The sequence below is a fragment of the Nuphar pumila genome, chromosome 10 (assembly GCF_984573655.1).
Source record: "Nuphar pumila chromosome 10, dmNupPumi1.hap1.1, whole genome shotgun sequence".
Taxonomy (NCBI): Eukaryota; Viridiplantae; Streptophyta; class Magnoliopsida; order Nymphaeales; family Nymphaeaceae; genus Nuphar; species Nuphar pumila.
The window spans coordinates 77,344,688-77,372,681 of record NC_143258.1 but is presented as its reverse complement, the minus strand read 5'-3'; the positions used below and the strand labels follow the sequence as shown (position 1 = coordinate 77,372,681).

The 27,994-nt window shown below is 36.1% G+C and overlaps 1 protein-coding gene across 4 annotated transcripts in view; it reads left to right on the top strand.

The window, feature by feature from the left end:
- Nucleotides 1–27,994, top strand: part of CSTF77 (Tetratricopeptide repeat (TPR)-like superfamily protein) — an 80,057-nt gene that overhangs the window by 23,745 nt on the left and 28,318 nt on the right. For 2 of the 4 annotated variants that reach the window (XM_090019041.1, XM_090019040.1), the window contains exons 6-21: nt 244–305; nt 399–539; nt 2,508–2,636; nt 3,661–3,707; nt 4,716–4,779; nt 5,363–5,483; nt 6,442–6,500; nt 12,219–12,287; nt 12,376–12,516; nt 15,581–15,645; nt 15,822–15,918; nt 19,194–19,253; nt 21,069–21,221; nt 22,638–22,695; nt 22,778–22,885; nt 24,735–24,911. In XM_090019041.1, coding sequence (XP_089875167.1) covers nt 244–305; nt 399–539; nt 2,508–2,636; nt 3,661–3,707; nt 4,716–4,779; nt 5,363–5,483; nt 6,442–6,500; nt 12,219–12,287; nt 12,376–12,516; nt 15,581–15,645; nt 15,822–15,918; nt 19,194–19,253; nt 21,069–21,221; nt 22,638–22,695; nt 22,778–22,885; nt 24,735–24,911 — 1,551 coding nt within the window. Of the gene's footprint in view, nt 1–243; nt 306–398; nt 540–2,507; nt 2,637–3,660; nt 3,708–4,715; nt 4,780–5,362; nt 5,484–6,441; nt 6,501–12,218; nt 12,288–12,363; nt 12,517–15,580; nt 15,646–15,821; nt 15,919–19,193; nt 19,254–21,068; nt 21,222–22,637; nt 22,696–22,777; nt 22,886–24,734; nt 24,912–27,994 lie in introns of all 4 variants that reach the window. The other 2 variants (XM_090019039.1, XM_090019038.1) reach the window with 1 other exon arrangement.

The window sequence follows — 27,994 nt, the reverse complement described above, 5'->3', positions numbered from 1 at the left end:
ACATTGATGCATCGTCTTTTCTTTCAAAAGATTTTGATTTCTTTCAAGCTAGCATTCATTTTCCAGAAAGGATATATTTTTTGACGGATTCATCTTATGTTCTGCTATAATTGACAGGCATTTCTCTGCTTTGTAGTATATGGACTATTGTTCTTGAAAGGTTATTTTTGCACTGAAAAATAAATGTCGATTTAGGTTTAAGTTGGCAAGGAAGTTTCTTAGTACTGTTGTATGTTTGTCCAGGTACTGACATATCCTCTGGGCCTGTATGGATGGAGTACATCACTTTTTTGAAGTCTATACCGGTTAGTTTTTAATACCTTTTAATGTTTTCCCCCAAAACAGTGCTTGTTTCTGGTATCAATGTTTTGTAATAACATAAATTGATCCTCCTTCAGGCTGTGACTGCACAAGACGAATCACAACGCATGACTGCTGTACGAAAAGCATACCAGAAAGCAATTATAACCCCTACCCATCATGTGGAACAACTCTGGAAAGATTATGAAAATTTTGAGAACTCTGTTAGCCAGGCATTGGTAATCCATTTGTTTAAGTGTATCTTCAGTTTAACTGCTTCATGCATCAATTTTTTTCATTGAGACGAGGCATTAGCAAGCCTTGGGGATGTGCTTATGGTTGCTAAACTGTAAATCTACATGTCATGTGGAGTAAGGACTTCACAATCGGGACCATTGTTGGGAGTTGTTAGTATTCTTATAAACTTCAGTTGTAGTTTTGATTATGATGAACTATGTCACATGAACACGGCTGCAGATATGGGATGCAGCCATTTTTATGAAGTTTTCAATATGACTTGGATATAAGGGGATGCAGAACAAGTGTCACGATGGAGTATCCATGTGGCACATATCATGAATATTAATTGCGTAGGGAGAAAAATGAAGAGGTCTATGTAACACGGACTATTGTAACAGGGCATCGCACCCGCACCCATGTGGGTGTGACACTTGGACACGCCTTCCTTTGTTATGTAAAGTCAACCACACAGAGGTCCATTTCTCTCTAAAGGTGGATTCAGTTAACTGTAACCAAGTCCGGTTTTATCTATATTATATAAATAAATACATAAATGCTCACACATACACGTAGTGTTAACTTAAAACTGTTAAAATACATATATATATATATATATATATATATATATATATATATATATATATATATATATATATATATATATATATATATATATATACCCTTCCTGCACCCCCGCACCCAAGTTTTTTTAAAGTGCTGCATTGCCACATTCACACCTGCACCCGCACCTATGTGACAGATTTTTTTTTGTGAGCCTCTAGGTGATGCCTAAGCACTCAACTAGGCATAACCTAGCATCTAGGGCAGCCACGCCTAGCACTGCCTTGCCCTTTTGACTCCTAAGGAAAGGATCTTTTGATGATGATCCATACATCGAAGCTACCAAATGAGGATTAGTCAGCTGCTCCTTAAAAGTAGGTAATCGAATTTCCAAATCTATCCCTGCTGTTTTTTGCATATTCCCATTATGGCCACCAACTTTTGGTGAAATCCCCATCATCATCTCTCTCTTGGCCTGTTGTTGGTTGACAGAATCTTGCACTTCTAGATCCTTAGATGCATGACCTCCAAAGTTACTTCGATCATGGGATCTAAAGCTTGTTCAGTCTACGAATGTTCCATCTCCATAGAAATGCTGTGGATCACTTTGAGTGAGTTGTGTGTGGTGATAAAAGAAGGAGGTTTTAGTCTTCACCAAGATGAAGGGTATACCAACTCGGGGCAGACATCAAGTCTGATTCTTCACCATCTTCCACTTCTCTGCAGGTTTATTACTTGCCTGCATCTGATTATTTCTGTGGTCTAGATATGCATGGCCTCCAGGCAGGTCGATCCATGGCTGCAACAAAACATGATAAATGTTTCATATCTAATAGCGTGAGTGATATGCCTACTGTCCTGAAAGATTATGTCTAGGTTCTGAACAAGATGAAACTTGGCATCCTCCTTAATACATATACGAGCAAAAAAACACTCTTTTGGTATCTAGTATAACCATCAATCTCATGCAGATTCACATCCAAGAGTGTAGCGATCCCCATTAGGTCATCAATCTATAGTTCTATTGATAAATCCAGAGTCTAATCCTTAATGAGAGTGTTTTGGTTACTTCTGGCTTCCAAGGCAAACGAACATACTATTTTTTGACTATGAGAGGATGCCATGCCACTTTCAGACCACCTGGTCTTGTGATGAACTTCATGGCTTCATGTTGTTTGACTCAAATAAGAAGTCACCCACAAGAGGTCCTGAGATGTACTTGCTGATATGGCATCTTTAGAATTTTGGTGCTGTGTGTGGTAGGGAGTGTGCCTTGACTCTTAACATACGCATTAAGAGTTGACATTGTCTTCCTATATCATGAGCTTTTTACAGAATGTTTTACTAGAAGCCTGTATTTTATTATGCATGACTTTTAGCTTTATGTTTTTATAATGACTATGCAGGCAAAAGGTTTAATATCTGAATATCAACCAAAGTACAATAGTGCAAGGGCTGTGTATAGGGAGCGAAAGAAATATGTTGATGAAATAGATTGGAACATGCTAGCTGTTCCACCTACTGGTTCCTTCAAGGTAGGGTTAAGATGTGATATTTGTATTTTGAAAGGAACTTGAGTACATCTGTTGTTATTGTATAGTTGTTTATAGTTTTGGGTTCCATATGCGAGTTTCTAGCAAGTCGATCAGGGTCATGACTAATGTTTTGTGACTAGAATATTGTTATTCTATCATCTGTCAAGATATGATATGCTATCACATTTCCCAAATTAAATGATCTGCCAAAGAAAGAGGCAACTTCCTATGACATTGAAATTTAAAACTTATATTGTTGTCCTGTGCTACTCTTTTTGCAGTCTTTGTTAATTATCACTTGTTTCTGTACAACTCTTATCTGTCTCATCATTCTTTGATTTCACATGGTTATTGCCAATGACAAGGTTGCTTCTTGTATTGAAAGAAATATGGGTGCCTTTTTCAAAATTGGAAAGGAAAAGAAACCTTTCAGTGTTTGTGGCATAATCCAAGTGACAGATACTACATGATGAACCTAAGTTTTGTAGCTTGCAGTTTCAGTAAAGATGGTTTCCCTGTTGAACCATATAATTTCTTGCATTCTCTGCCTTCAGATTATTTGACGTCCTTTCTAGTGCCAGTCTCTCTTTAAATTTTTGAAGGGTATTATATGTTCAAACATCTTCAGGTGCTTCAGCATATTTTGCATCTTTGTTGAAAATGCAAGCATTGCTTGCTATGTAGTTACTATTTTTTTTGGACACACAACTACAATAAATGCAGTAATACACCATTGTTAATGTCTCTTGTAAAAGTGTGGAATATAGAGCAAAGGATTGCCAAGCAATGGCACATTTTATGTGATATGAAAGAAGTATAATTGAAAGAAAATGTGGTGGTTCATTATATACTAGGTTGGCTTTCACTTTTTTTCATGGCCTGATTCTCTCTTTTTCTTTTCCCCCTCCGTGTGTGTTCATGCATGTCTATTTTCCTGTTTTTGCTGTTCTAATGGTTATTATTCTAAATCTGAAACTAGATATTTGTGAGTTGCATCTTTTTAATTTAGTTTATGGACTTGCAGGAAGAGCAGCAATGCATGGCATGGAAACGTTTGTTAGCTTTTGAAAAGTAAGAAAAAGAGTCATGGAAAATTTTATACATTTTACAAAGTTTCTGTGAAACAGGGTACCGTCTCTTCTGATTCTTGTGTAGGTTCATTTCATTGCTTCAGTTATATCTGTCTTTAACTGTCTCAGTAACTAAAAAAAAATCTTTCTAATAGGTAGTCAGAGTTAGTGTTGGAAATGTATTAAAATCTTTTGGTCAAGTTTTTCATGTTTATTGGAAGCATGTCCTGGGGAATTTTTTAGTTATCTATATGGTAGCATATCTTGTTTCTATATGGGGGCTGGTTAAATGCACCCAATGTCTGTTAAAATGCACAGAGAGACCCATTAAATTAATGTAAAGATGCCAACTTCAGACGGCTCCTTTGGGTAGTGGTACCAATCCCATCAGGATGTACTTGGATACATAAAACCTTGAACCTACACATAAATGGTGAGTTTACATGTGAATCCTCTGTCTGAGACTATCTGCACCGGTGGGCAAGTCTATGATGACAACCATGAGCTGAAGTTTACACTTTTCATGGAATACTAGTACCTGTTGATGGGTTGTGTGTTTGCTACCGTACATCTCAGAATGAAGAGTGCAGTGAGTTGCACATTCTTTCAGCCACCTGTGCATGTTCACATGGTCATGTTTAACATATTCCTGGGAAGTTTCATATACATACTGGACTTACAGATTTGATTTTTTTTTTAATGATATGGAATTGAGAATATCATCCAAATGAGTTTTTTTACTCCTGCAGTAACCATCTGATAATACTTCTATACAATGGCCCGTGATCTGGTTGGTTATTCTGCTGTTATAATAGGTTTCCATTTTGAGAGCATGGAAATGTGTTGCTGCTTTACATGAGCATGGTTTTACCTTTTTTCTTTTACTCCTTTTTATGGCGATTTGGTATTATACGTTTGTGAGTTTTCTTTTGGGGGCGGGGGTGCGGAATTGGTGAATTGGGTTTGTCTACTTTATTTATATCAATTATTGTGCTCTTTTTCTTTCCAGAGGCAACCCACAGAGGATCGACAGTACATCTTCCAGCAGAAGAGTTGCCTTCACATATGAGCAGGTATGCTAGGAAAATAGATTTTTGATTCTTCATTTTCCTTCCCACCTGAATGTGACGTATGTTACTTTGTTGTGGCGTGATGATTGTGTTTGTCTATTTAGTGCCCTTCTAGGAGTGGATCTATTTTTGATCCTTTTGTGGTTATGTATTGACTTTTGCCTTACTGCTCCATTTGTCCATTCAATGAAATATTCTTGCTCTGACCCTGCTTGCTCACATTGTTGATTAGGAATATTTCCTCATCAGAAAAAAGCTCATGGGTTTGCTTAAAAAAGAGAAAAGAGAAGAGAAAAGAGAAGAGAAAAGAGAAAAGAAATAAACTAATTGACTAATTTCTGCTATCCTAGTTAAGCATGACCTATGTTGTACCTGTTTGAGTTAATTATATTGATATCAAATGTTTATATGAATTTCTGTATGTCCTTTATCATGTAGACTTTTTCTTTTAAATTATTGGTTGCATGGAATCCTCCTCTGTACATATTCATTCAGATTTTGCCTTTGTAGATTTTTTCTTTCATACTTCCTTTGCCGCCCCTGTATTTGTTGGATGACTGACAGGTGTTTATATTTTTGTGGCCAGTGTTTGATGTATCTGTACCACTATCCTGATATTTGGTATGACTATGCTACATGGCATGCTAAGAGTGGCTCAATAGATTCTGCAATTAAAGTTTTCCAGCGTGCTCTAAAAGCTTTGCCTGGTACTTTTTGACTTTTTGGATGCATTGCTCTAATCTGTTTTCTTACCTGCCTCCATGTTTGTGCAACCAGGTGCCTATATACCGACAAATTTGACATAGAATGCTTTAAAACCTTGTGAAGGATCTCCTTTGGCACATTGAGTTGCATTTTGCACTTATATTTTATGAAAGGACTTATAATCATCCTAGTTCAATCATGTGCTTGGAGGGATATTTTTGAAAGAGAAAACTCAGAACATTCACAAATTGCAAAAAAAAGTCGTTACTAGAAAAGTAAGAAGTAAGAACTGTGGGCTGCATCAAAGGGATGGTGACATAAACCCTGTGCACATGAAGATGCTTGACATGGATATGGCAGTTTTTATAAAAAGTAAGACATGGGGGACATATTTATATGTTTATTTAAGGCTCCAAAGTTACATGCACACAATTGTTAGTTACTAAGTCAAGATCCAAGATGGATAAAGAATACAAATGTAATGTCACTAAAAAGTTGTAGAAAGAAGAACAATAGTTAATAACAAAACAAAGATTCAAGTTAGTAATGGAGGGCATACATGAAGTCTCGGACACGGTGTTTGACTGTGTCCATGAAGTGTGGTGGCATGTGTGATGTCCATGTCGATCTATTGTTTCAGTAGGAAGCACAGGTTTGAGTGTCCATGTGGCATGACTTTGGGCTGCCCTATTGGATCAAGTGATTGACTCACTATTTTTTTTAGACCCCTCATGTGGTATGGTGTTTAAAGGGGGAAATCAATGGGAGGGTAGTGTCTGCAGCTATTTCTATCATCTCATGCAAATGTTTCCCTCAGGTACATTTGTATCAGCTTCACTTGTTACCGTTTTTCCATTGAATATACATCTATTATCTTTGGCAACAATACTTTGATTTTCGAATTTTGCCTTTGAGTTTCATACTCCTCCGGACTCCTCCCTTCCTGTTTTTTTTACTTAGACTCTGAGGTACTGCGTTATGCTTATGCCGAGCTTGAGGAGTCACGTGGAGCAATTCAGGTAAGCTCTTTAACCTGCCTTATTTAATCCACTTTTTGTTTGACACTTTACTGTAAAAGTATCTCCAAACAAGATACTAAGATCAAGACCTTAATATTCTTGATAATAAACCCGGCACACATGCACAATAAGAACACTTTAGAACACTTGTGCACAAAAGCACGACTCACAAAAACTCACAAATGCACAAAGGCATAAAAAATATTGGAATCACTTTATTGAGCACTTGGGCTTTGACTCAAAGCCATGAGAAATACAAGAGGGGGAAGCCCCTATTTATAAGGAAGCAAAGGAGCAACATAGGGGGCTCCCAAGAGAGTCGTTGGGAGCCCCCAACGGTCACATATGTGACCGTTGGAGGCTCCCCAACGACTCTTTGGGGAGCCTCCCTATGTGACAAAAAACAAAAGAGCAAAAAAGAAAAAGAAAAAAGGAAAAAGTAAAAAAGAAAAGAAAAAAGAAAAAAGAAAAAAGAAAAAAGAAAAAAGAAAAAAGAAAAAAGAAAAAAGAAAAAAACAAAGTTATAAGCATATTCTAAAATGGAATATGCGTAAAACAGGAATTTACAGAAATACCCTTTTGGGTGGATAAGAATATATATATATATATATATATATATATATGAATATAAATATATATGAGATTACAAATATCGATACATAATTTAACACCCCCCTCAAACTTAGGGCAAGATGACCGAGAGTTTGCCAAGGAAAAAGTTGAATCTTGGGGCACATAAGGTTTTGGTGAAAAAATCTGCCAACTGATATTCTGAAGTAACATAAGGTAGATCAATGACTCCTTTTAAGTAGGCTTCACGAACATAGTGACATTCCATTTCAATGTGCTTAGTCCGCTCATGGAAAGTATGATTTTTGACAATGTATATTGCACTCTTGTTATCACAGCATAGCTTAGTGGACCCTTCAATAGTGATCCCCATGTCTTCAAGCAGCTGATGAATCCATACAATTTCCATGGTAGTAGTTGCCATGTCACGATATTCAGCTTCAGTCGAAGATAGAGAAACTTTTTGTTGCTTCTTACATCTCCATGAGATTAAAGAATCACCTAAGAATACACAAAAACCAGTGGTGGAGTGACTGTTATTTGGGTCACCTCCCCAATCAGAGTCAGTATAAGCAATTAATTTTAACTCAGAAGATGATGACAAAAAAACTCCCTTATTAAGAGTACGCTTTAGGTATCTTACGACACGTAAGACGACACTCATGTGAATAAAAGTTGGTGCATGCTGAAACTGACTTGTCGTATGCACTGCATGTGAGATATCTGGTCTGGTAATACTCAGGTACATCAATGATCCTACAAGTTGTCTGTAGGGATTAGGATCAGAGAGAAGAACACCATCATCAATCTTCATTTTAGCTCATACTATAGCAGGAGTTTCACAAACTTTATCATCTGTAATACCTGACCTGTCAATAATCTCAGATGCAAGCTTAGTTTGAGCCAAAAAATACCCTCTATGAGAGTATGCTACCTCAATACCCAAAAAATAAGTTCTAAGTCAGACATTTCAAACTTATCCTTTAAAATTGATTTTATGCTTTTAATCCCTTTAGAATCACTTCCGGTTATAAGCATGTCATCCACATATAAAAGTAAAATAACAATCCCTGCATTAGATTTTCTAACAAACAAAGCAGTATCAGTAAAACAGGATGAAAAACCATTTTCTAACATTACGGAGTTAAACCTATCATACCAAGCCTTGGGGATTTGTTTCAAACCATAAAGTGCTTTTCGAAGGCGAAACACTTTTCCTTTAGGAGACTCCATTCCAGGAAGAGCATCCATATACACTTCTTCGCTTAGATCTCCATTTAAAAATGCATTCTTAACATCCATTTGATAGATGTTCCACTTGTTGATTTGAGGCAACAGTTATAAGACATCGGACGATGACCATTCGAGCTACCAGGGCAAATGTCTCTTCATAATCAATCCCATATTCTTGACTATATCCTTTTGCAACTAAACAGGCCTTGTATCTCTCGAGGGACCCATCACTCTTAGTCTTAACCTTAAACACCCATCTACACCCTATTGCTTTCTTATCTTTAAGAAGGTCTTGAAATTCCCATGTCTTTGCTCTCCTTAGAGCTTCAAGTTCATTATCCATAGCGACTATCCATTCGGGACATTTTCATGCTTCCTCGAAGTTTCTAGGTTCTATGTAAGAGTGAATGACGCTTAGACAAACTCTATATTTAGGTGAAAAAGACTCATATGAGATGAACCTAGAAGGGGGTTTTCTCTGTCTTTCGGTTCTACGAAGGTTTTCCTCACTTTGAGGAGTAGTCCCACTAGCATCATCATATCTTTCGAGGGCACTTCTGAAAGTATTCCTATCACTATGAGTGTAGGTTATGGGATCTCTATGCGGTTCCTCATTGACATGATGATGAAACGTTGGGGGCACAAAATTGGTTTCATTATTACTTGAGTCATTCTGATTCGACTCATCATCACTAGTATCATCATCTTCAGTCAACAGATCCAACAGAAAAGAATAGTCTATATTCTCGTCATTAGATTCAAATTTTTCGAAACCACTGATATTTTCCAAAAAGCTTACATTTTTGGAAACATATAGTTTATCATTTTTAATATCATAACAACGAAAACATTTTTCAGTTTCAGAATAACTAAGAAAGGCACAAAGAATGGCCTTGGGAGAGAGTTTGTCATTTTTATCAGTAAGGACAAAACATTTACATCCAAAAACCCTTAACCTGCTATAATCAGGTTTTTTTTCGTATAATTTTTCAAATGGGGAAACCTTGTTCAAGTTTTTTGATGGGAGTCTATTTATGAGATAGACTGATGTAAGGGTTGCCTCAGCCTAGAGTCTTTTCAGAATATTTTGTGAAATGAGCAAAGTTCGTGTTTCAATAATATGCCTTGTTTTCGTCCAACCAACCCATTTTGTTGTGGGGTTTTAGGACAAGATTTTTGATAGAGAATACCATGATTTTCAAGATAACTTTTGAATTCATTGGAAAGATATTCGCCACCCGAATCAGTTCTAAGAATTTTTAAACTTCCATTGAATTGATTTAAAATCATCATATGAAATGTTTTAAAAATCGAGAAAACTTCATGTTTATGTTTAAGAAAATATATCCAACTAAATCTAGTGAAATCGTCCACAAAGATAACATAGTATGAGAAACCTCATTTAAATATGACCAGAGCCGGACCCCATACATCGGAGTGAACAATTTCAAAAGATTTTGTTGTAAACATGGATCTTTGAGAAAAAAGGAAGACTTCATTTTCCCAAGAATACATTCATTACATACAAAATTTTCATTACAAAGATGCTTAATAAAAGACAAATAAGAGATTTTAACAATGTTGGAATGACCCAATCTCTTATGCCATACATGAATATCTTTGTTTTGAGCAACATTACAAAATTGGTTCTTGGGAATTTTGAGAAAATCAACATAATAAAGGTCTCCTCTCCTAAAACCTTCCTCAATCAACTTCCCGGACTAATGATCCTGTATCCAACATTTATTAGAAGAGAATTTTATATCGCAACCATAGTCCGAGAGTTGAGAAACCGAGAGTAAATTTAAGTTTAGTTTTGGTATAAGACGAATTTTTGGAATAAAGAAGTCTTGCTTTTCAAAATTGCCCATTCCTTTAATTTCAAGAGGTGTTCCATCCGCCGTTGAGACAAAAGATGGAAGAGAATTTTTAGAAAAATCAGAAATAAAACAAGAACTTGGAGTCATGTGAAATGATGCGCCGGAATCTAGGAGCCAAGATGTCTTACCGAGAGAAGAGGAGGATGACATAGCGGCTCCAGAAACGCCTCATTTGAGAAGAGGTTGAAGAGCATCCACAATTTGTTGAAGGAAAAAAGACTCATTTGATGAAGAAGGTCGTTCCTCTGGTTGGGATGCCATAGCCGCGGCAAGAATTTTCTTCCATTTGGGGCAAATGGGTTTGATATGCCTGAGTTCTTTACAAAAATGGCAAGTTAATTTGCTATAGTTTCTTTTGCCATATCGATCATTTCCTCCTTGACCTTGATTTTTGAAATGAGGAGGTTTGTAGGCCTTCATATTATTCCCGGGTCTTGACACATTATTAACCGCTTTATAATCATTTTGAGAAGGTGCAGCAAGGATGCTAGGATTATTTTTACTAATTCCCATACGGGTTTCCTCACCACTTAGCTTAGTGATAAGATCTTCAATAGAGGGAGATGTGAAGGCGGATAGAAGAGATGACCAAATTTGCTCAAATTCGGGTCTAAGTCCATTTAGAAAATTGAAGAATTGATCTTCCTCTAGTTGTTTGTGTCTTAGCTCGATTGCTTCTCCGCTCCATTTTGGTTCGAGCATAGCAAGCTCGTCCCAAATATATGATAGTTTGGCAAAATATTCCCGAATAGATAAATCGTTTTGTTGAAGGGTCAATGCCTTCTTTTGGAGGTAATATTTGTGAGATAAGTCCCTTGAAGTATACATTTTTTCAAGTACAACCAAGCTTCAGAGGCTTTTTTGAACTTAATGATGTTGGCGTTGATCTTGGTTTCTACGGATGAAAAAATCCAAGACAAGATTTTGAAGTTCTTCATCTCCCACTCATCATGCCTTTTAGAATAATCTTCTAGGGCTTTTTGTCTATCTTCACCTTCAAGAATCTTAATATCCCCTTTTTCTATGATTGTAAGTTTGGGTTCGGGTTCCAATATTGAACCTTGAACGTACCCCCAAAGACCTTTCCCTTTGATATGGGCTTCCATATTGTCGGCCCAAACATGATAGTTCGAACCACTAAGTTTAAAACCAAGGGAGAAGTGAGAGTCTTTTTCACCCATTAGAGAGGGAAGAAGATAGAAAATAACACGTACCTCAAATGATTTTCAAATCTTCCTTGACAAAAGATGCTTCTAAAATATTGCCCGAAGGAGATGATCCACTTCAAAACTTCAATAACTTGAAGGCACATTTTTCGAGGCACTTCAAAAATGAAGAGATGCACAATCCTCCTTCTTCAACGAGACTCTGATACCATGTAAAAGTATCTCCAAACAAGATACTAAGATCAAGACCTTAATATTCTTGATAATAAACCCGGCACACATGCACAATAAGAACACTTTAGAACACTTGTGCACAAAAGCACAACTCACAAATGCACAAAGGCATAAAAAATATTGGAATCACTTTATTGAGCACTTGGGCTTTGACTCAAAGCCATGAGAAATACAAGAGGGGGAAGCCCCTATTTATAAGGAAGCAAAGGAGCAACCTAGGGGGCTCCCAAGAAAGTCGTTGGGAGCCCCCAACGGTCACATATGTGACAGTTGGAGGCTCCCAACGACTCTTTGGGGAGCCTCCCTATGTGGCAAAAAAAACAAAAGAGCAAAAAAGAAAAAGAAAAAAGAAAAAGAAAAAAGGAAAAAGTAAAAAAGAAAAGAAAAAAGAAAAAAACAAAGTTACAAGCATATTCCAAAATGGAATATGCGTAAAACAGGAATTTACAGAAATACCCTTTTGGGTGGATAAGAATATATATATATATATATTTATATACATATAGATATATATACATATATACATAGTATATATGTATATGTATCTATATATATATGAATATAAATATATATGAGATTACAAATATCGATACATAATTTAACATTTACATCTTTAACCATTGTTCTTCTGGCAGCCTGCCAAGAAGATATATGAAAATCTTTTGTCAAACAGTGAAACAGCAACAGCTTTGGCTCACATTCAGGTGAGTTTTTAGGAAGACTTGTACTGTTTATTGTGAAGTTTCTTATGTCATTGTCACTATTGGTTGATGACTCAAGTTACTGTTGAAGTTCATTCGCTTTCTGAGACGAACTGAAGGCATAGAAGCAGCCCGCAAGTACTTCGTGGATGCTCGTAAATCTCCAAACTGCACATATCATGTTTATGTTGCTTATGCAATGATGGCCTTTTGCCTCGACAAGGATCCAAAGGTAGCCATGCTTAACCAGTATTGCCTTTTCCTAATCATGCTGCTTTAAATTGAACACTTTCTGATTCGTTAGACATATTAATGTTGGCGTTGAAATATAATATTGACTGTAAGATAACTATAAAATTTGGCTAGTTGTAGATTGTGTTATGTTTGACACACAAACCTAATATTTTGTGCAACAGTTGTATCCTCTGATCTCATTTTCTCACTCCTAGGGAAAATAGCTGTTTCCACTTTGAACTTTCCCATCAGTGGAAAATGCTTTTAGACAAGACAGCTGTTCTACTTAGCAGCTTCGCTTAAATGGAAAGCAAACAAGCAATTCATATATGGGGAGAAAAGCAAGTTGGTAACTAAACTCAATCGAGTATCATGGCTGAATGATTCACAGCTTGTTAGCCATGGATTTTCCTTTCAGTCAATGGTTACCAAATTTGCTACTTTTTGCCACAACCAATGTCCCCAATCGTGCATGTCCACTGGGCTCTAATTATAACTTAGACATGCTAAGACATATCCGCATGCCAATTTGATAAGTATTATGTTTTGAAAGCTCAAAAATAGGTTTTTTTTGTAATTCATATGACATGGGAACTGTGAAAACATCATTGGTGACCTTTGCCTTTTCAGTTATTCATTTCCTTACAGAGGCAAAGGGAGAATTGTCGTTGGAGATCATGTGTTTTGCTCATTTGTTGTATTCCGTGTATTCTAGATTTATGGTGTTCTTTGGTCCCTGGTTCATGATGAATATTGCTGTCACTACAAATGAATCTTCTGTAGGCTATAAAACAGGGCTGTTACCTCTCTTTGTCTTGGCAAAAGGATTGTTTTTATGTTCTAAAGTGATTCCTTACCTGTCCCAAAGCATGCTCAAGCTTCCTCTGCCACCAACTATTATGCTTTAGTAGCAATGATCAAGCAAGATGTATCTCATTTGATAAAATATTCTTTTCCTCTTCATTATGTTAACTTTCTCAACTGTTAAAAGTCTCATCCATGCCCCTTCACTCTCTATTTTCTAAGCTAGTAGTTTATTTCAACTTTTACCTTCTAAAATCTTGGACCTATTGCATGTGTTCTCATTCTTCCCTATTAAGTTTTGCGTTTCTGTTGATAATTTTGCATGTTAGACATGGAAGCAAGTATTATGAGCTTGAGAAGTTTAATTTTTTCCGTTGAGGACTGCTTTCCAATTGATAAGGAGCAGGCAGAGTGCACCAATAATCACTTCTAAACATAGTTTGCGATTCTATAGCATTTAACAATGTCCATGAAGTCAAAAAGATGTCTTGGAAAAGAAATACTATTGCATTAAAAAGTTTGGCCCATCAAAGGGTTTTTGTTGGTGCTATTATTAAAACTTAAAATATATGGTAGATTGAAGCATTCTACTCAGTTGTGCATATGTTCACCAGTTCCAACTTGCAGATATTGGATGATACCTTTTGAATTCCATCAATAATCATATTTCTGTAACTTTGGATATCTTAGACATAGAAATTGGAACCTGGACGTTTTCCTCATCACATCTGCTTGAAAGTGATTTTGATCATGATCAAAACAACATGCGTATAAGGATGTCATGGGAATAGTCAATCCACCATTATTACTCTTTCATATCCTGTTTCTATTCTATAATTCCTATGTCATCATGCAATGGGTCAACTGTGAAAATCTTCACAGGTAGCTGACTTCTGATGATGAAGGAAGATGCTGTTTGTGTTGAAGATGGTGATTCTGATGATTATGGGATTGCATTGACCAATGATGGTCACTGGGTAGAAGCTGGGAGGAAGAAGATCTCACAGGGTCTTTTTATTTGTTTCTTACTACTACTGCTACTGATGCATTTTGCTTTTGATGTGGATGATGGGATGGCACATGAGCCTGTGAAAATGTCTTCCAAGAGACAACGTGCACAAAAAGTGCCGACTCCTCAATGAGTGATGTGCACAAAGGCACAAGAAGAACACTTGAACAAGTGTGCTCAAAGGCACATAATAAATTACCAATGTACAAAGGCATAAAAATAAGCAATCTTTATTGAATAATGGAAGAGCTTTTTCTCAAAGCTTAAAGAAATACAAAGGGGAGGACCCCTATTTATAACACCCCATATGGAGACCTTGGAGGGGATCCATATAGACGTTGGAGCCCCTCCAACGGTCACAATTGTGACCGTTGGAGGGGCCCAACGTCTATATGTGGCCCCCCCCAAGGCTAGAAAGAAGAGAAAAATGAAAAAAGAAAATAAAAAAGAAAGAAAAGAAAGAATAAAAAATACAAGAAAAGGTACAATCATATTCCAAGTGGAATATGCCTAAAATGTAGAAATTACAGTTTTACCCTTAACGTTTATTACAATATATATATATATATATATATATATATTTAGAATACATTTTAACAGAGCCATGGTCCATTGGTTTATGGATGGACATATTTACAATTTGTTATTGCACTATTGGATAGAGTTGGACTTTAATGTCATAAACTGTGACTATTTAACGAGGAATGAAATGTGTGTGAGTGAACTTGTACTGTTAGCCTATAACTTGCAATTCATTCAACAAACTGTTAAGTTGTTTGTAGTTTACTATGAGTAGATGTATCATACATTTTCAATACATACTGTAAGCTTATAAACATATATATGGTATGTGAAATATAACCTGTAAATGTGAACTCTGAAATAAATGTATTCTAATGTATACACATATAAACATTGTATATTGAAGTACATGCATGAAATTATGTTAAAATATTTGTATAGTTAAACATTTTTGTTTCTATTTTCTTTTCTCACTTTATAGTTGAGTAAATGCTAAGCGCTTCTTCTCACATAGGCTAAATTCCTAGGTGGCATCCAATTTTTTGACTTTGTAGAACTTAAAACACTTGGAGTGCTGTGGGTGATTCTTGTACCTTTTCATTTTTTCTGGAAAACTTATTTCCTTGCATTTTCTTTTTGGTTTCTTGTGTTGGTTTCTTTTTTATTGCTGCAACTTTTCTATAATGCTGTGTATGCATGCCTGGATTTTTAAGTTTCTCTTTTGTAGGTTGCACACAATGTATTTGAAGCAGGATTGAAGAGATTTATGCATGAGCCTGGTTACATTCTTGAGTAGGGTTCTTGCACTACATTTTCCACTCTTAATGTGTTTATTACCACGTTAGATTCGTTTCCTGTTCTATGTAGGTAAAATGCTTAATATTCTGTATACTTTAGGGCATTGTTAAAATATGGACTTTTTGCTGCATGTTTCTTCTATATAAGTTATGGAAATCTAAACTATACAGGTATTCAGATTTCTTATGCCGCTTAAATGATGATAGAAATGTTCGAGCTCTATTTGAACGAGCCTTGAGTTTGCTTCCTCCAGAGGAATCTGTGGAGGTACTTTTTCTAATTGGATTCAGACGTGCTGTGGATTGTCCTTGATTTTTACAGAACCTTATCTGTTTAACCAGATGAAAATTACTTTGGTTAAGTTTGTCATTTTTATTTCTTTCATGCATTATAGAAGTTAGCTAGCATGAATAGAATATAGACTTTTTCACTTATTGTTTCATTTTAATTTCTTGTGCAAACCCATACTTCAGTACTTGAATATTTGAATACAAGAACATTCAGCTTATTTAATTGGTTTCTATAAGAACAAATACTCAGGTAAAAAATTGTCATCTTATTTCTTCTTTTTCCTTTTTATTCTGTCCACTATTTTTGGTGATTATGGTGCTTACATCCACAACTTAGTTGTCATAGGCGCTAGGCGGAGCCTAGGCGGTGAGCCCCTAAAAAGGCCTAGGCGGTACTCCAAATATTTTTTTTTAAAAAGCAAAAAAAAATATAATAAGAAATGTGTATACACTATAAAATCAATCAACAATAAGCAATAGATACATAATATGTCGTTGAACTCTGTAAAGCAATTATATTACATAACCTTAACCTGCTTAAACAAATTAAGAATAAATTAACAATTGAATAAACAAACCATACAACTAACAATGTGAATGAACAATACACAAAAAATACAATCATGTATAAAAAAAATAACAACAATAGACTAATACAAGCAATGGACAAATATTGTTTTCTTCTTCTTCTCAACAATAGACATAATACATGCAATAGACTAATAATATATCTTCTTCTTCTTCTCAACAATAGACATAATACAATCAATAGACAAATAACATGTCTTCTCCTTCTCCTCCTCGAAGAAGAAAACAAATGATATGTCTTAAAAAAAATCTTCAAAAAAAAAATTTAAAAAAAGAAGAAGCCTAGGCTCTAAAAAAAGCCTAGGTAGTCACAGCTTAGGTGACCTTGGGGGCGCCTAGGCGGTAATATAGGGCCCACCACCCAAACCTGGTCGCCCAGGGGGTGGGGCTGTGCCTTGGTCACCTAGGCCACCTAGACGGCTCCTAGGCGCCGTCTTTGACAACTAAGGTCCATAGTTACAAATAGCGAGATTTTGAAAATATTGCAAAAAACAAAATATTTTCATCACCATTTTCAATGACCAAATTATCACAATATTTTCAAAATGTTGTCATATTATTGTTTAAATGTAATATTACAAATTTTTTTTTGCATACTTACGTTTTAAAGGTGGCTATTTCTTATGAAGAAGTGGATTGTTTTATTTTTTTTACATATATTCTAGTTTTTTTTATTTTACATATTTTTTCTAGTTTATTTATTTAGTTTTTGCCTATATTTTGCTGATTAAAGCATAATACAATGAAAGTTTCAATTTCTCCTGGGAATCTTGCTGCGGTTATTTTGCGGTTATGAGTTAGGGTTATGGCCAAGTGACAGTGATTCCTTTCCTAAATCCTGTAGTTTCTGGGATTCCTTTGCTTCTATCTGATGCCACTTTTGGTTTTGATCTACTGAATAACTTATTATGTTCAAATATTTGGAAAATAATCAACATTAGAAAATAAGCTGGGTAAATGAAGATAGATTTAATAGATCCTGAAAGGTGGGTGGTACCAATGACCATGTACAAAAATTCTGTTGATATAGACTGGGTAAATGAAGATGAATCTTGCTCATTAGGTTGACAGAAATGAAAACAGCTTGAGCAATTTCAATATAATGCAGTGCTTGCACTTAGTAATTGCAACATGTTTACAGGTTCAAAACATGAATGTTGAATTCCACTTGTTCACGTGCTCTATAGTAGTCTTAGTTGACAGTTGACGCAAAAAATGCAATAGGTTTTGTTAGAGTAAAGCCTAAGACGGCATTATCTAAGTGATCGGTTTGCCAATGTTAGATTTCAGACCACAGATGTAACAAGATGAGTTTTATTAACTTAATCAAGTATGAAAATTTACAGAAATAAGATGGTAAAAATTGTGATGTGTTTCACATTATCTAACCTGTGAAAGTTAACAGGCACTGCCTTAATGATTTCAAATTGTATTGACACCATTGGCAATTCCATATCCCATCTCTTTCAACTATTAATATTTAGTTCTTGTTTTTGTGGCCTCAACTTTCTTCTAAACTCAATATGTTAACTGTACAGTCCCATAAGTCACATTTATGGGTATCAGCTACATCTTGGCAGTGCAAAATCTTGGATATTGTAGTTTCTGATAAATCTAAGAAAAGTTTTGGGAACATCTTGACATTTAAAAAAAGGAAAAGAATGGGAAGAGATTTGGAAAAATAGAGAAAATAAAAGCTACAAAAACCTTATCCTCTGTTTGGATCTATTTTTATTTATTGCTTACACATAAATTTAAGCACATTTTATAAAGAAGAATCTTGCATTGTTTAAATTATAATGATGAAGAAAAAAAGGCAAGTGGGTAGTGGTGATGATGGTGGCAGTGGCAGTGGTGAATGGTGGTGGTGGTAATGGTGATGATGGTAATGGTAGTGGTGGTAATGGTGGTGATGGATGTTGGTGGTGAATAGTGATAATGGTGGTGACAATGGTGATGATAGTAATGGTGTTGGCTGTAATGGTGCTGATGGCAATGGTGATGGTGGTAATGTTGATGGTGATGGTGGCAATGTTGGTGGTGGTGGTAATGGTGGAGAAGTGGTGGTAGTGATGATGATGGTGGAAAAGTGGTGATGATAGGGATTCTGAGGGTGAAATAAGATCCAAACACCAAAACTTGCCATTTAAAATAAGCATAAATGGCAAGGAGCAACTTATAAAGTGCTCCACACAAAGGGTTAAATTTGATAGAAAACATCATAGGCGTCCTAAATTTTCTGTTTTTTTTTAAAAACATCCATTTCTTAAAATTTTTATCCAAAAAAGCTAAAAACATCTCAAGATTTCGAAAAACCAACCACTTGATTTGGTTTTTGTTCCAATCAAATTCTGCTTGGCATCATTTTCTTAGAAACTTATCATGAAATTCACTTATTTTCACCAAATAACTTTCAAGCACTCAAAATGAAAACTTTCATAGCCTGTATATTGCTTACATTTCCATGAAATATCATGATAATATCAAAATGTATTTATTTTAATACGTTGAATATATTGTGGTCTCTTTTAAATATGTTTTTGAATTTATAACCATATTATTGCAATATATTTGAAATATTGGCGATATCAGTGACAGTGGTTGAAATTAATGAATATCATCATAATGTAAATCTTATGCTTGCTGTACTGCTGTCATGGGCAGGTTTGGAAGCAATTTGCCCAGTTTGAGCAAACATATGGTGATCTTGCAAGCATGTTAAAGGTATGGTTCTTATGTTTTTATTTTTTTGATTATATATTTTTGTGCATGTGTGTGCACACACGTGGATTTGTGTGTTTATTCCTTTTTTTTTCTCTACATTTGTTGAGTTTTATTGGACCAAGAATTCTGGATTATAGTCTGCTGCAGATCCTAGTGGTGATAATCTGGACATTTGGAAATTACAAGTCACATGCATATTCTGTCAAAATATAGTTTCCAAAAAATTGATTCAAAGCTGTGTCACATGGGTATGGGTACGGGTACGGAGGGTATGACATGGCAAGTTCGAAAAGTTCGAAAAATTCGAAAAATGTGGGTGCGGAGACACAAGTATATATATATAATAATAATATTTATTTTTAAAAAAATGACATTTACTGCACTTTTTCCCTTTTATAATAAAAGGGGATGGTGTTACCCTTTTATTATATAATATATAATAAAAGGGTAACTTCATTCCCTTTTATTATAAATGGGAAAGGGGTACCTCATGACCCCATCTCTCTTTTATTATAAAAGGGGAAGGGGTACCTCGTGACTCCCATCTTGTGACCCCCATCCCTCTTTTATTATAAAAGGGGAAGGGGTACCTTGTGACTCCCATCTTGTGACCCCCCATCCCTATTTTATTATAAAAGTTAAGGCCGGCTACCTCGTGACCCCATCACCCTCTTATTAACCATCCCCACCGCCTCTCTCTCTCCACGAAAGAGAACAAGGAGGAGAAGACGAAGCTGGAAGAGCCACCGTCTCTCTAGGTACGAGAATGAGGAGGAAAAGAAGAAGACAAGGAGGACAAAGAGGTAGGTACCCCCCCCCCCCCCCTCTCTTTTTTTTCTTCTTCTTCTTCTCCTCTTGATGCTGTTGCTGCCAAGGGTGGGAGGGGGAGGTTTCGACAGAGGAAAAAAATGGGTTTTGGGTTGGGTCTTAGTTGGACCCAACCCGAAGCAGTACGAGACCCGACATAGGACGTACCCGCTCTGCGTCCGGTACCCGCACCGTCGTCACATGTCGACATGGGTACGGCGGCACATATGCCGTGTCTATGTTACATAGATTCAAAGTCCTTTTTCCTTTTTGGGAATACTTTCATAGGGTGTCATTATTTATTGATGCACTTCTGTACCTATAAATCACTACCTGTATTATGCATATTTGTTATAGGTTGTAGTTCTACTATTCAATACTATTGCACCTTTCATTGTTCATGAAAATACTATATGCATCTTTTCTCAAGGACCTTTTCATTCTTTGCAAAACAACTGGAGCATATTAGTAAAGCACATTTCTGTGATGTTGCCTGTTGACTTTGCTACCTTTGTTACATGGGCTTTTTCCTTAATGCATGCATCTTTCGTTGTCACAACATAATGTTGAAACGGGCACCACACATATGCACACTATGATGCTTCATGGATGCAGTCAAACCTATGTTGGATATGGTCAACAGTGTGCCCCTTCATCTATGCTTTTTATAATCTTGATTCTTTATTTTACAGTTAATTTTTTTTTCTTTAAAAAAAATTCATTGGTTGTGTGCACTTCAAATTTCAATTAAATTTGCTGTTTAATTTTTATTATCCATAATGACTTAGAAATGTTGTTCAAGAATTCACACTTTTAAGAGGCCTATATTGCTTTACATCCTGAATTTCAAATATACAAAGTGTGGTGATTCTGGTGAGTGTGCTAGTTGTTAAAGCATGCAACCTGGTTGTTTTTCTAATGCCTAATCAGTCCCGTGACTGGTTTTTGATGGAAAAGTTGTATGGACTTGGAGTGGTCAGTTTTCCTCTTATATATGGATTTGTTTAGGTTGAGCAAAGAAGGAAGGAAGCCCTTTCCAGTAGGGGAGAAGAGAGTTCATCATCACTGGAGTCCTCTCTCTATGATGTCGTGTCCCGTTATAGTTTCATGGATCTTTGGCCTTGCTCTTCCAAAGATTTGGATCATTTGGCTCGGCTTGAGGTAATGTTATTATCAAATCTCTGTAGCATCAATGCAAGCATCAGATGTTCGAATTGCTGCTTCATAGTTGGAAATTATCAACCTTGAGTGTGATCTGTCTTGTGCTTGCTTGCCAAAAAACTAACTACTTCGGCATGGGAAGCTCAGATAAATATTTAAAAGCAGTCTTGTGCCATAAATATGTATAACATTCCAATGTTGATAGTTATCAGAAGTTGGTTTTGTATATCCCCATTTTATTGGATTTTGTTATTTTTATCCAGCAATTTGTGCTTGTGATTTAGAGCTAGGTGATTGTTTTCCGCTTGTTGCTATTCAAAAGAGACTAGGTTTATGCATGTGCAATAATGGATAATTTTCCTTGACCTCCACTCCATAGCATGGTGATATGAGTTTTCTTTGTTCAAAGTAGTGTTTTGATATAGTAAATTAAACATTCAGAATGTTAGCAATTACCTTTTCAAGAATCAATTGGTTTTAGTATTAGGGAGAACTAAAAAATTCACATGTTCATGTGACTAAATCTGGTATCTAGTGCAAAATAAAACAGAAGCACGAGCTATGTGTACTGCAATACAGGCAAGGCTTCTTGTTGAAAGCTGGACAAAACAACCATGGATTGGCTATGTGCTATATATTGGTCAAAAGCGATGCCTCATGGCCACTTAAAGAAGCTGATGCTTCATGGTATGGGTCTGTCAGTTATGATTATTTATCAGCTTACTGAAAAAGCCAACATCTAAGTAGAGCATATAGTTATTCTCAAGCGTGAATCCTGCCCATCTCGGAACTGATGGATCTATTTGATGGAATTCTCACTGAACTCAGGAGTAAAATGCAGAAGCATTTTTATTTTCTGTGAATTTCAAATAGGGACCATGCAAAGCATGTTTCACATTTACTGATACAGTACTAATCCCTTCTTTATTTCATTTCACTAGTTAACAGATGATTTTTAGCTATCAGCCATGAAGATATCTTGGCTCTAAGACCTGGCTTCTCATATTCTGCTACTCTTTCCATCCTATTAAGCATGATAAGGCCTGCCCCACAAGATATTTAGTGGAATCTCCATCATGTTGATCCCTCTAATTAAATACCTTTTTCTTGTATGCTATACATGCAATGCTGCAGGTTCATCCATGCATATATCCGCTATCTTTGGTGATGATAAATATTTTTCCGAGGGATGCTAAAATTTGATTGCAATATCGCATGGAGATCTGTGTGATTTCTAGTTATAGATAATTCTTTTAAGCATCATAATGGTATTTTCTAATATTATATGGTTTATCATTTTGTAACTTAAGTAGTTTATGTTTGCTGATAATTCTTTTAAACATCATCATGGTATCTTCTAATATGGTTTGTCCTTTTCTAACTAAAGTACTTTATGTTTTCTTTCTAATAATGCAGTGGCTTGCTAAAAATATCAATAAGAAAGTTGACAAACCTTATGAGACTGGTTCTTCAGGTACTTGTGTTTATATTTGCGTGGTGAGATTCTCATGGATGATTTGGCCCTAATGATTTTTTCAATGCTGCTTTATGTTTAGAGAAGAGTTTAGCTATACAGACCAACTCAAAAGCTTCCACAGCATCATCAAAAGTAATGTACCCGGATGTTTCAAAGATGGTTATTTATGATCCAAGACAAAAACCTGGTATGTAGGATGTCACCGTCAATTAATTTGTGTTGGATAATCGGTAATTTTGTTATGCATAGACTACAAGGCTCATGTAAAAATTTCTCTTTTGGATTTTAATAGTCTTACTGTGCCAAGAAAACCTCGTTTTCTGAAAAATATTAGCCAGGGAAATCTTGTGATAAGTTGAAAAAATGTTATTTCTTAGAAAATCTCAAGAAAATATAGGCATATATAAAACTAAAAATGTTATATATAACTTTAAATAAAAAAAAAAAAAAATTAAAACATTCTTATTGCATTAGTATTCGTATTTTGTTGAGGTCACATTTTTTTTGGAATGCATTGGCTTTTGAAGATATTCTTTTCCAAGAGAAATAAAAGTTCTATTGAGATTGCAAGGTGAGGAGCAGTACAATTCATAAATTTGCTTTTTTGAAAATATTGTGATAAAATCTCAATATTTGCAAAATATTGCTGATATTTGTTACATAGGTTAGGCCGGTAAACGAACTGAGCTGCCCATAAGTTGGCTTGGTTTGGGTTGGCAATTAGTGCAAAATGTGGCTGTAAGAAAATCCATGGATCAACCCGATTGTGTCCACCACTTTGGGTTACTGGGGCCTTATGATGGTTCCTTATTCCAGCAGGGTGGAAATATATAAATCTCCTTGCCAACACAGCTGATCTCCAACATGAATCAAAGATTATACTCAGCTTGTTATGTTAAATGAACCGAGTTTGAACAAGGGATGTTCGTCTTGGCTTGGCTTGCTTAGGTTTGCAATATATATATATATATATATATATATATTATGGGTTATTATACGACAATATATAAATAAATTAGTTGTTAAGCATGACTTGGATACGAGGTTTGGAGTTCTTTTCTTTGCTTTGTCATTCTTTTTAGTTTAAAATGCAAGAGAGTTTGGGAGCTCAGTTCTCCTTGTCCCTCTTTATATATACACTGAGTTGTTTTTGACTCAGCTCGAGCTTGTATTAAACAAAACAAGTGAAGCTTAAACCAGGTGTGTTTCACTTGTTTGGCTTGTTTACAAGCCCTAGGACCCAAGGTTGTAGAACATATCAGTTCCAAGATACCAGATAAGACAAAGAATATTGAGGTTCTATCTTATGATTTGGTTTGTGTTCTGTTGCTATCATTGCTGGCAAAACTCGAGAGTCACGCTATATGCTTGACACAGTGCCTAAGTTTAAGGAATTACGTTTAGAATTTCTTTGATGTGACCTAAATTGCATCTTGGCTGTTGAAGTTATTTTCAGGGAAAATTCCATTAGGGGCCAACCTTTTGGCCCAAATTCCAAAAATGGCTTCACTTTTTTGAAATTCCTGATATGGCCACAATTTTCTTGGAAATTATCAAATAAGGACCTCAAGTCAAAATCCATCGTCTTGGAAAATGTGATTCCTTTGTGGTTTCTTGTATTGTCCATTTGTCCTTTGAAATTGAAAAACACTCAAGAAAAGGGTAAACATTTTGGACTGTTGATTATGATGGTTACTATTGTAATTTGACTTATGATTTCACTTGAGTAAATAGACAATAATAAAGGACTAAAGGTATGCCCTTTTGGCAATTTTCAAGAAAACATCGGCCCATATCTGGAAAGTCAGAAACGTGAGGCTGAGTCAAAAGGTTGGCCTCTAAATGGAAATTTCCCTTATTTTTTCATTAAGCTTTATGCATAATTAGTTTATTAGCATATATACCGTGCCATATCGTATACGATACTTATAACACTGGTTGTGATAGTATTTGCAGACTCAAACTTCTTGCGCAATCGACATTATCATTATCATTGTTATATGCTCTCTGAAGGTTTATTTTGAATTCATTTCTAGGCTCTGGACTTCCATCCAGTGCAACTGTACCTGGGCTCCCAACCATTTCTACTTCCACCTCTTTGACTACCAATGCAAGTTCAGTTGGCAATGGAACGATGAAGACACTTGATGAGATGTTGAAAGTAATGTCACCAGCCCTGGTTACATTTATAGCACATTTGCCAGTGGTCGAAGGTATTACACTTGCATCTCCCTTTTTTCTCCATTAGTGAATGAAACATAATTTTGTTCTGCATGTTATTTCTGCCTAATCTGTGGATGAGTGGGAACTTATTATGCTAACATTTTTCATTTATAGAAGGATGCTGGATTTCCCTCATTTTATATAATTTTTGCAGAATCCAACTTCATCTATCTTTTATGTTGCTTAGGTATATGGCATTTTTCAGTTTCTTCAATTTGTCACACTTTGCTAGCATTTGGTGTTATGATATTTCCTATGCAATGATGCTGACCTGTAACTTCTTGGTTGGTTGGAGCCCAATGTGTGCTATTCATGGATACCTGGTGGTCATGTCTGATTAGCTTGAAGATATCTGCTCATATTCTGTTGATCCCCGCTATTACCCTAGATGATTTGTTTGTCATTGAACATGTCGATTAGTTGCTCTTGAACGAGTTATGGGCATCTATGTTCTGGATAAAACTTTTACTGCTATGAGTCAGATGATGTGCTGATCATAACTCAGTAGCTTGGTAGTTGGGATCAAAAGAAGCCTTTTTCTCCCCTTCATTTTGCTACAAGAAAGTGCATATGTACTTGCCATTTTTTTGGGTCACTTAATCTTAACGAGGATTTATAAGGTCAAAGACATATAGAAAAGGCAGTCAGAATGTGTGAATTACATACTGTTTGAAGGTTAGAACTTCATAAGACAAAGATAAATTAGGTGCATGTTTGCTTTGATCACAGGTGGGGATGAACAATCATAGCTGAGGAAGTAGAAGCTGTGATTGTTGGTCACAAGGTCAATCTTGTGACCATTTTTCACTAGATTCAATGCAAAAACAATCACAGCTGGCAATCACAGTCACAACTTGTACTTTTCTCATGTTTTGCTAACCTTGAAAAGTGTTGTGATTGTGATTTACAATCACAAGATCTTGAGAAAATCCAAGAATCACAGGGCATTGCAGACATTCCCTCGGAATTGATGCAGTAAATTCAATAAAATATGATAAGTTGGGAAGGCATGAAACTTAAACAACATAGCACGATCACACTCTCTTTGCAACTCATGATAAGCAAGTAGGAGTGGCACTAGAGCCGGAAGCATAGGTATGTGAGTCTGGAAAGTGTACGGTCATAGGGAATGCTATTGTATCATACATCTATATAAACAAACAAGTGTGTTTGTGAATTTAACCTTTTAGTGTTTTTGTCATTTACAAAATAGATTAATGACATTTACATACTCTAGGCCCTAACCTCATGTGGGCAGTTCCCTAAGGCCTGTCTCTTAGTGCCAACATGATGACACTGATATGGGCAAGGACATGGGACACGCTATGTCACATGGGTGCGGGTGCGGGGATTTGGCACTTCCAAAAAACCTGGGTGCGGGGGTGCGGTAGGGGCAAAATGTAAAATATATATATATAAGGGGGTCCGGGGGTTCCCCCGGCGCGGGTCCCGCTGCGTGGTCAGCGGGCTGGGGGTTATAGGGGGGCAGCCCCCCCCCCCCCCAAGTTTTTTTTAATTCCGCAGCCCATTTCATAGGGCGAATTAAAAAAAAATCCCCGATCTATGTCAGAACATGTTATAAGGGGTTTATGTCTAGGCAGTACCAGAGTTACCGGAAGCGCCATAGGGAATGGGGAAGCACACTTCCCCGAAGCGCGTTTTGGAAGCACAAAATGTTGCGCTTTCGAAACGTGCTGGAAAGTGCAAAAAAAAAATGGGAAACATGCTTCCCCCTTTTTTCATTTTTTTGTATTTTTATTTTTTTAAAACTTTTTTTCTCTTTTTTCGCTTCTCCCTTGCTTCCTAGGTTGCTTCCGAGGCGATTCCTGGTTCGCTTCTAAGTCATCCCATACTTCCCGCTTATTAAAATTTTGAAAGTGGCTCGCTTCCCGCTTTCCGAATTGCTTCCCGCTCCCGCTTTCCGAATTGCTTCCCGCTCCCGCTTCCTCGACTAACAACTTTGGGCAGTACAACACGACTTGCTACACATTATGATACATCCAATATTTTTTTAGTATCATTTTAATAATATTTTAATAGCCTTTAGTAATATTTCAATAATAATATATTCTAATATACTAAAATATAAAAAAAATTGCATTTCTTGTGCCCATATGTTGTTCACTTAATCCATGTCCAATTGGCCCGAAACTGTTGTGTTTGTGACTGTAGGTCCCTGTTAGCTACTAACACATCCAAGCATGAGCAAATGGATTTTTTTCTGGGTTTAAACTGGAAATAAGGGCAGAATCCCTTGTTTGATGGGTGTGTTCATGAGATCACTGTGATCATGCTTTGATCTACTTGGGAACACATACTCCCATCTAGTTGGAAATGTGGTTCATGCAAGAATTTTCCATTGGGTTTCAAATCCAGGTTTCATCTCAGAGGGTTAAAATCATTTATTAAGATACAATTGCCTTTTATTAATTATATGGTCTGAATTATAACCATGAAGCTTTAAATAGTTTGTATGTTGTAACATTATTTCTTAGATATCAGCTATTAAAATTTTAATAGCTTCACTAGCTTGCTTATTTGGTATTTGTTTATTTACTAAATCCCAATCAGGATATTTAGTTATGAATATGTTCTATTACTTGTAGTTTGTACTTGACGGTTTGTAATACTCATGAGAAAACATGCTAGCTATGTATCATGGACACTTCTAAAAGGGCAACACACCCGTGTTGCGCCCACGTTGGCATGGGTGTGATACTTGGACATGGCTTGTTGGCATGGGTGTGATACTTGGACATGGCTTCTGTAGTGTAAAGAGCAGTCAGACATACTTGAGTCCATTTCTGTCATAAACTGGACTTTGTTAACCCTAACCAAGTCTAACTTCACACATAAATACATACATACATAAACAACAAACAACAACAACAACAACTACGCCTTCATCCCAAAACAATTGGGGTCGGCGATATGAACCAACAAAGAAAATCATTATGGGTCTTCCACATTAATCCTTCTCCTCCATTCATTTCTATCCAATGCCATGTCCTCAGTGAGGTTCAAAGCATTCATATCCTTTCTTATCACCTCCATCCATGTCTTCCTAGGCCTA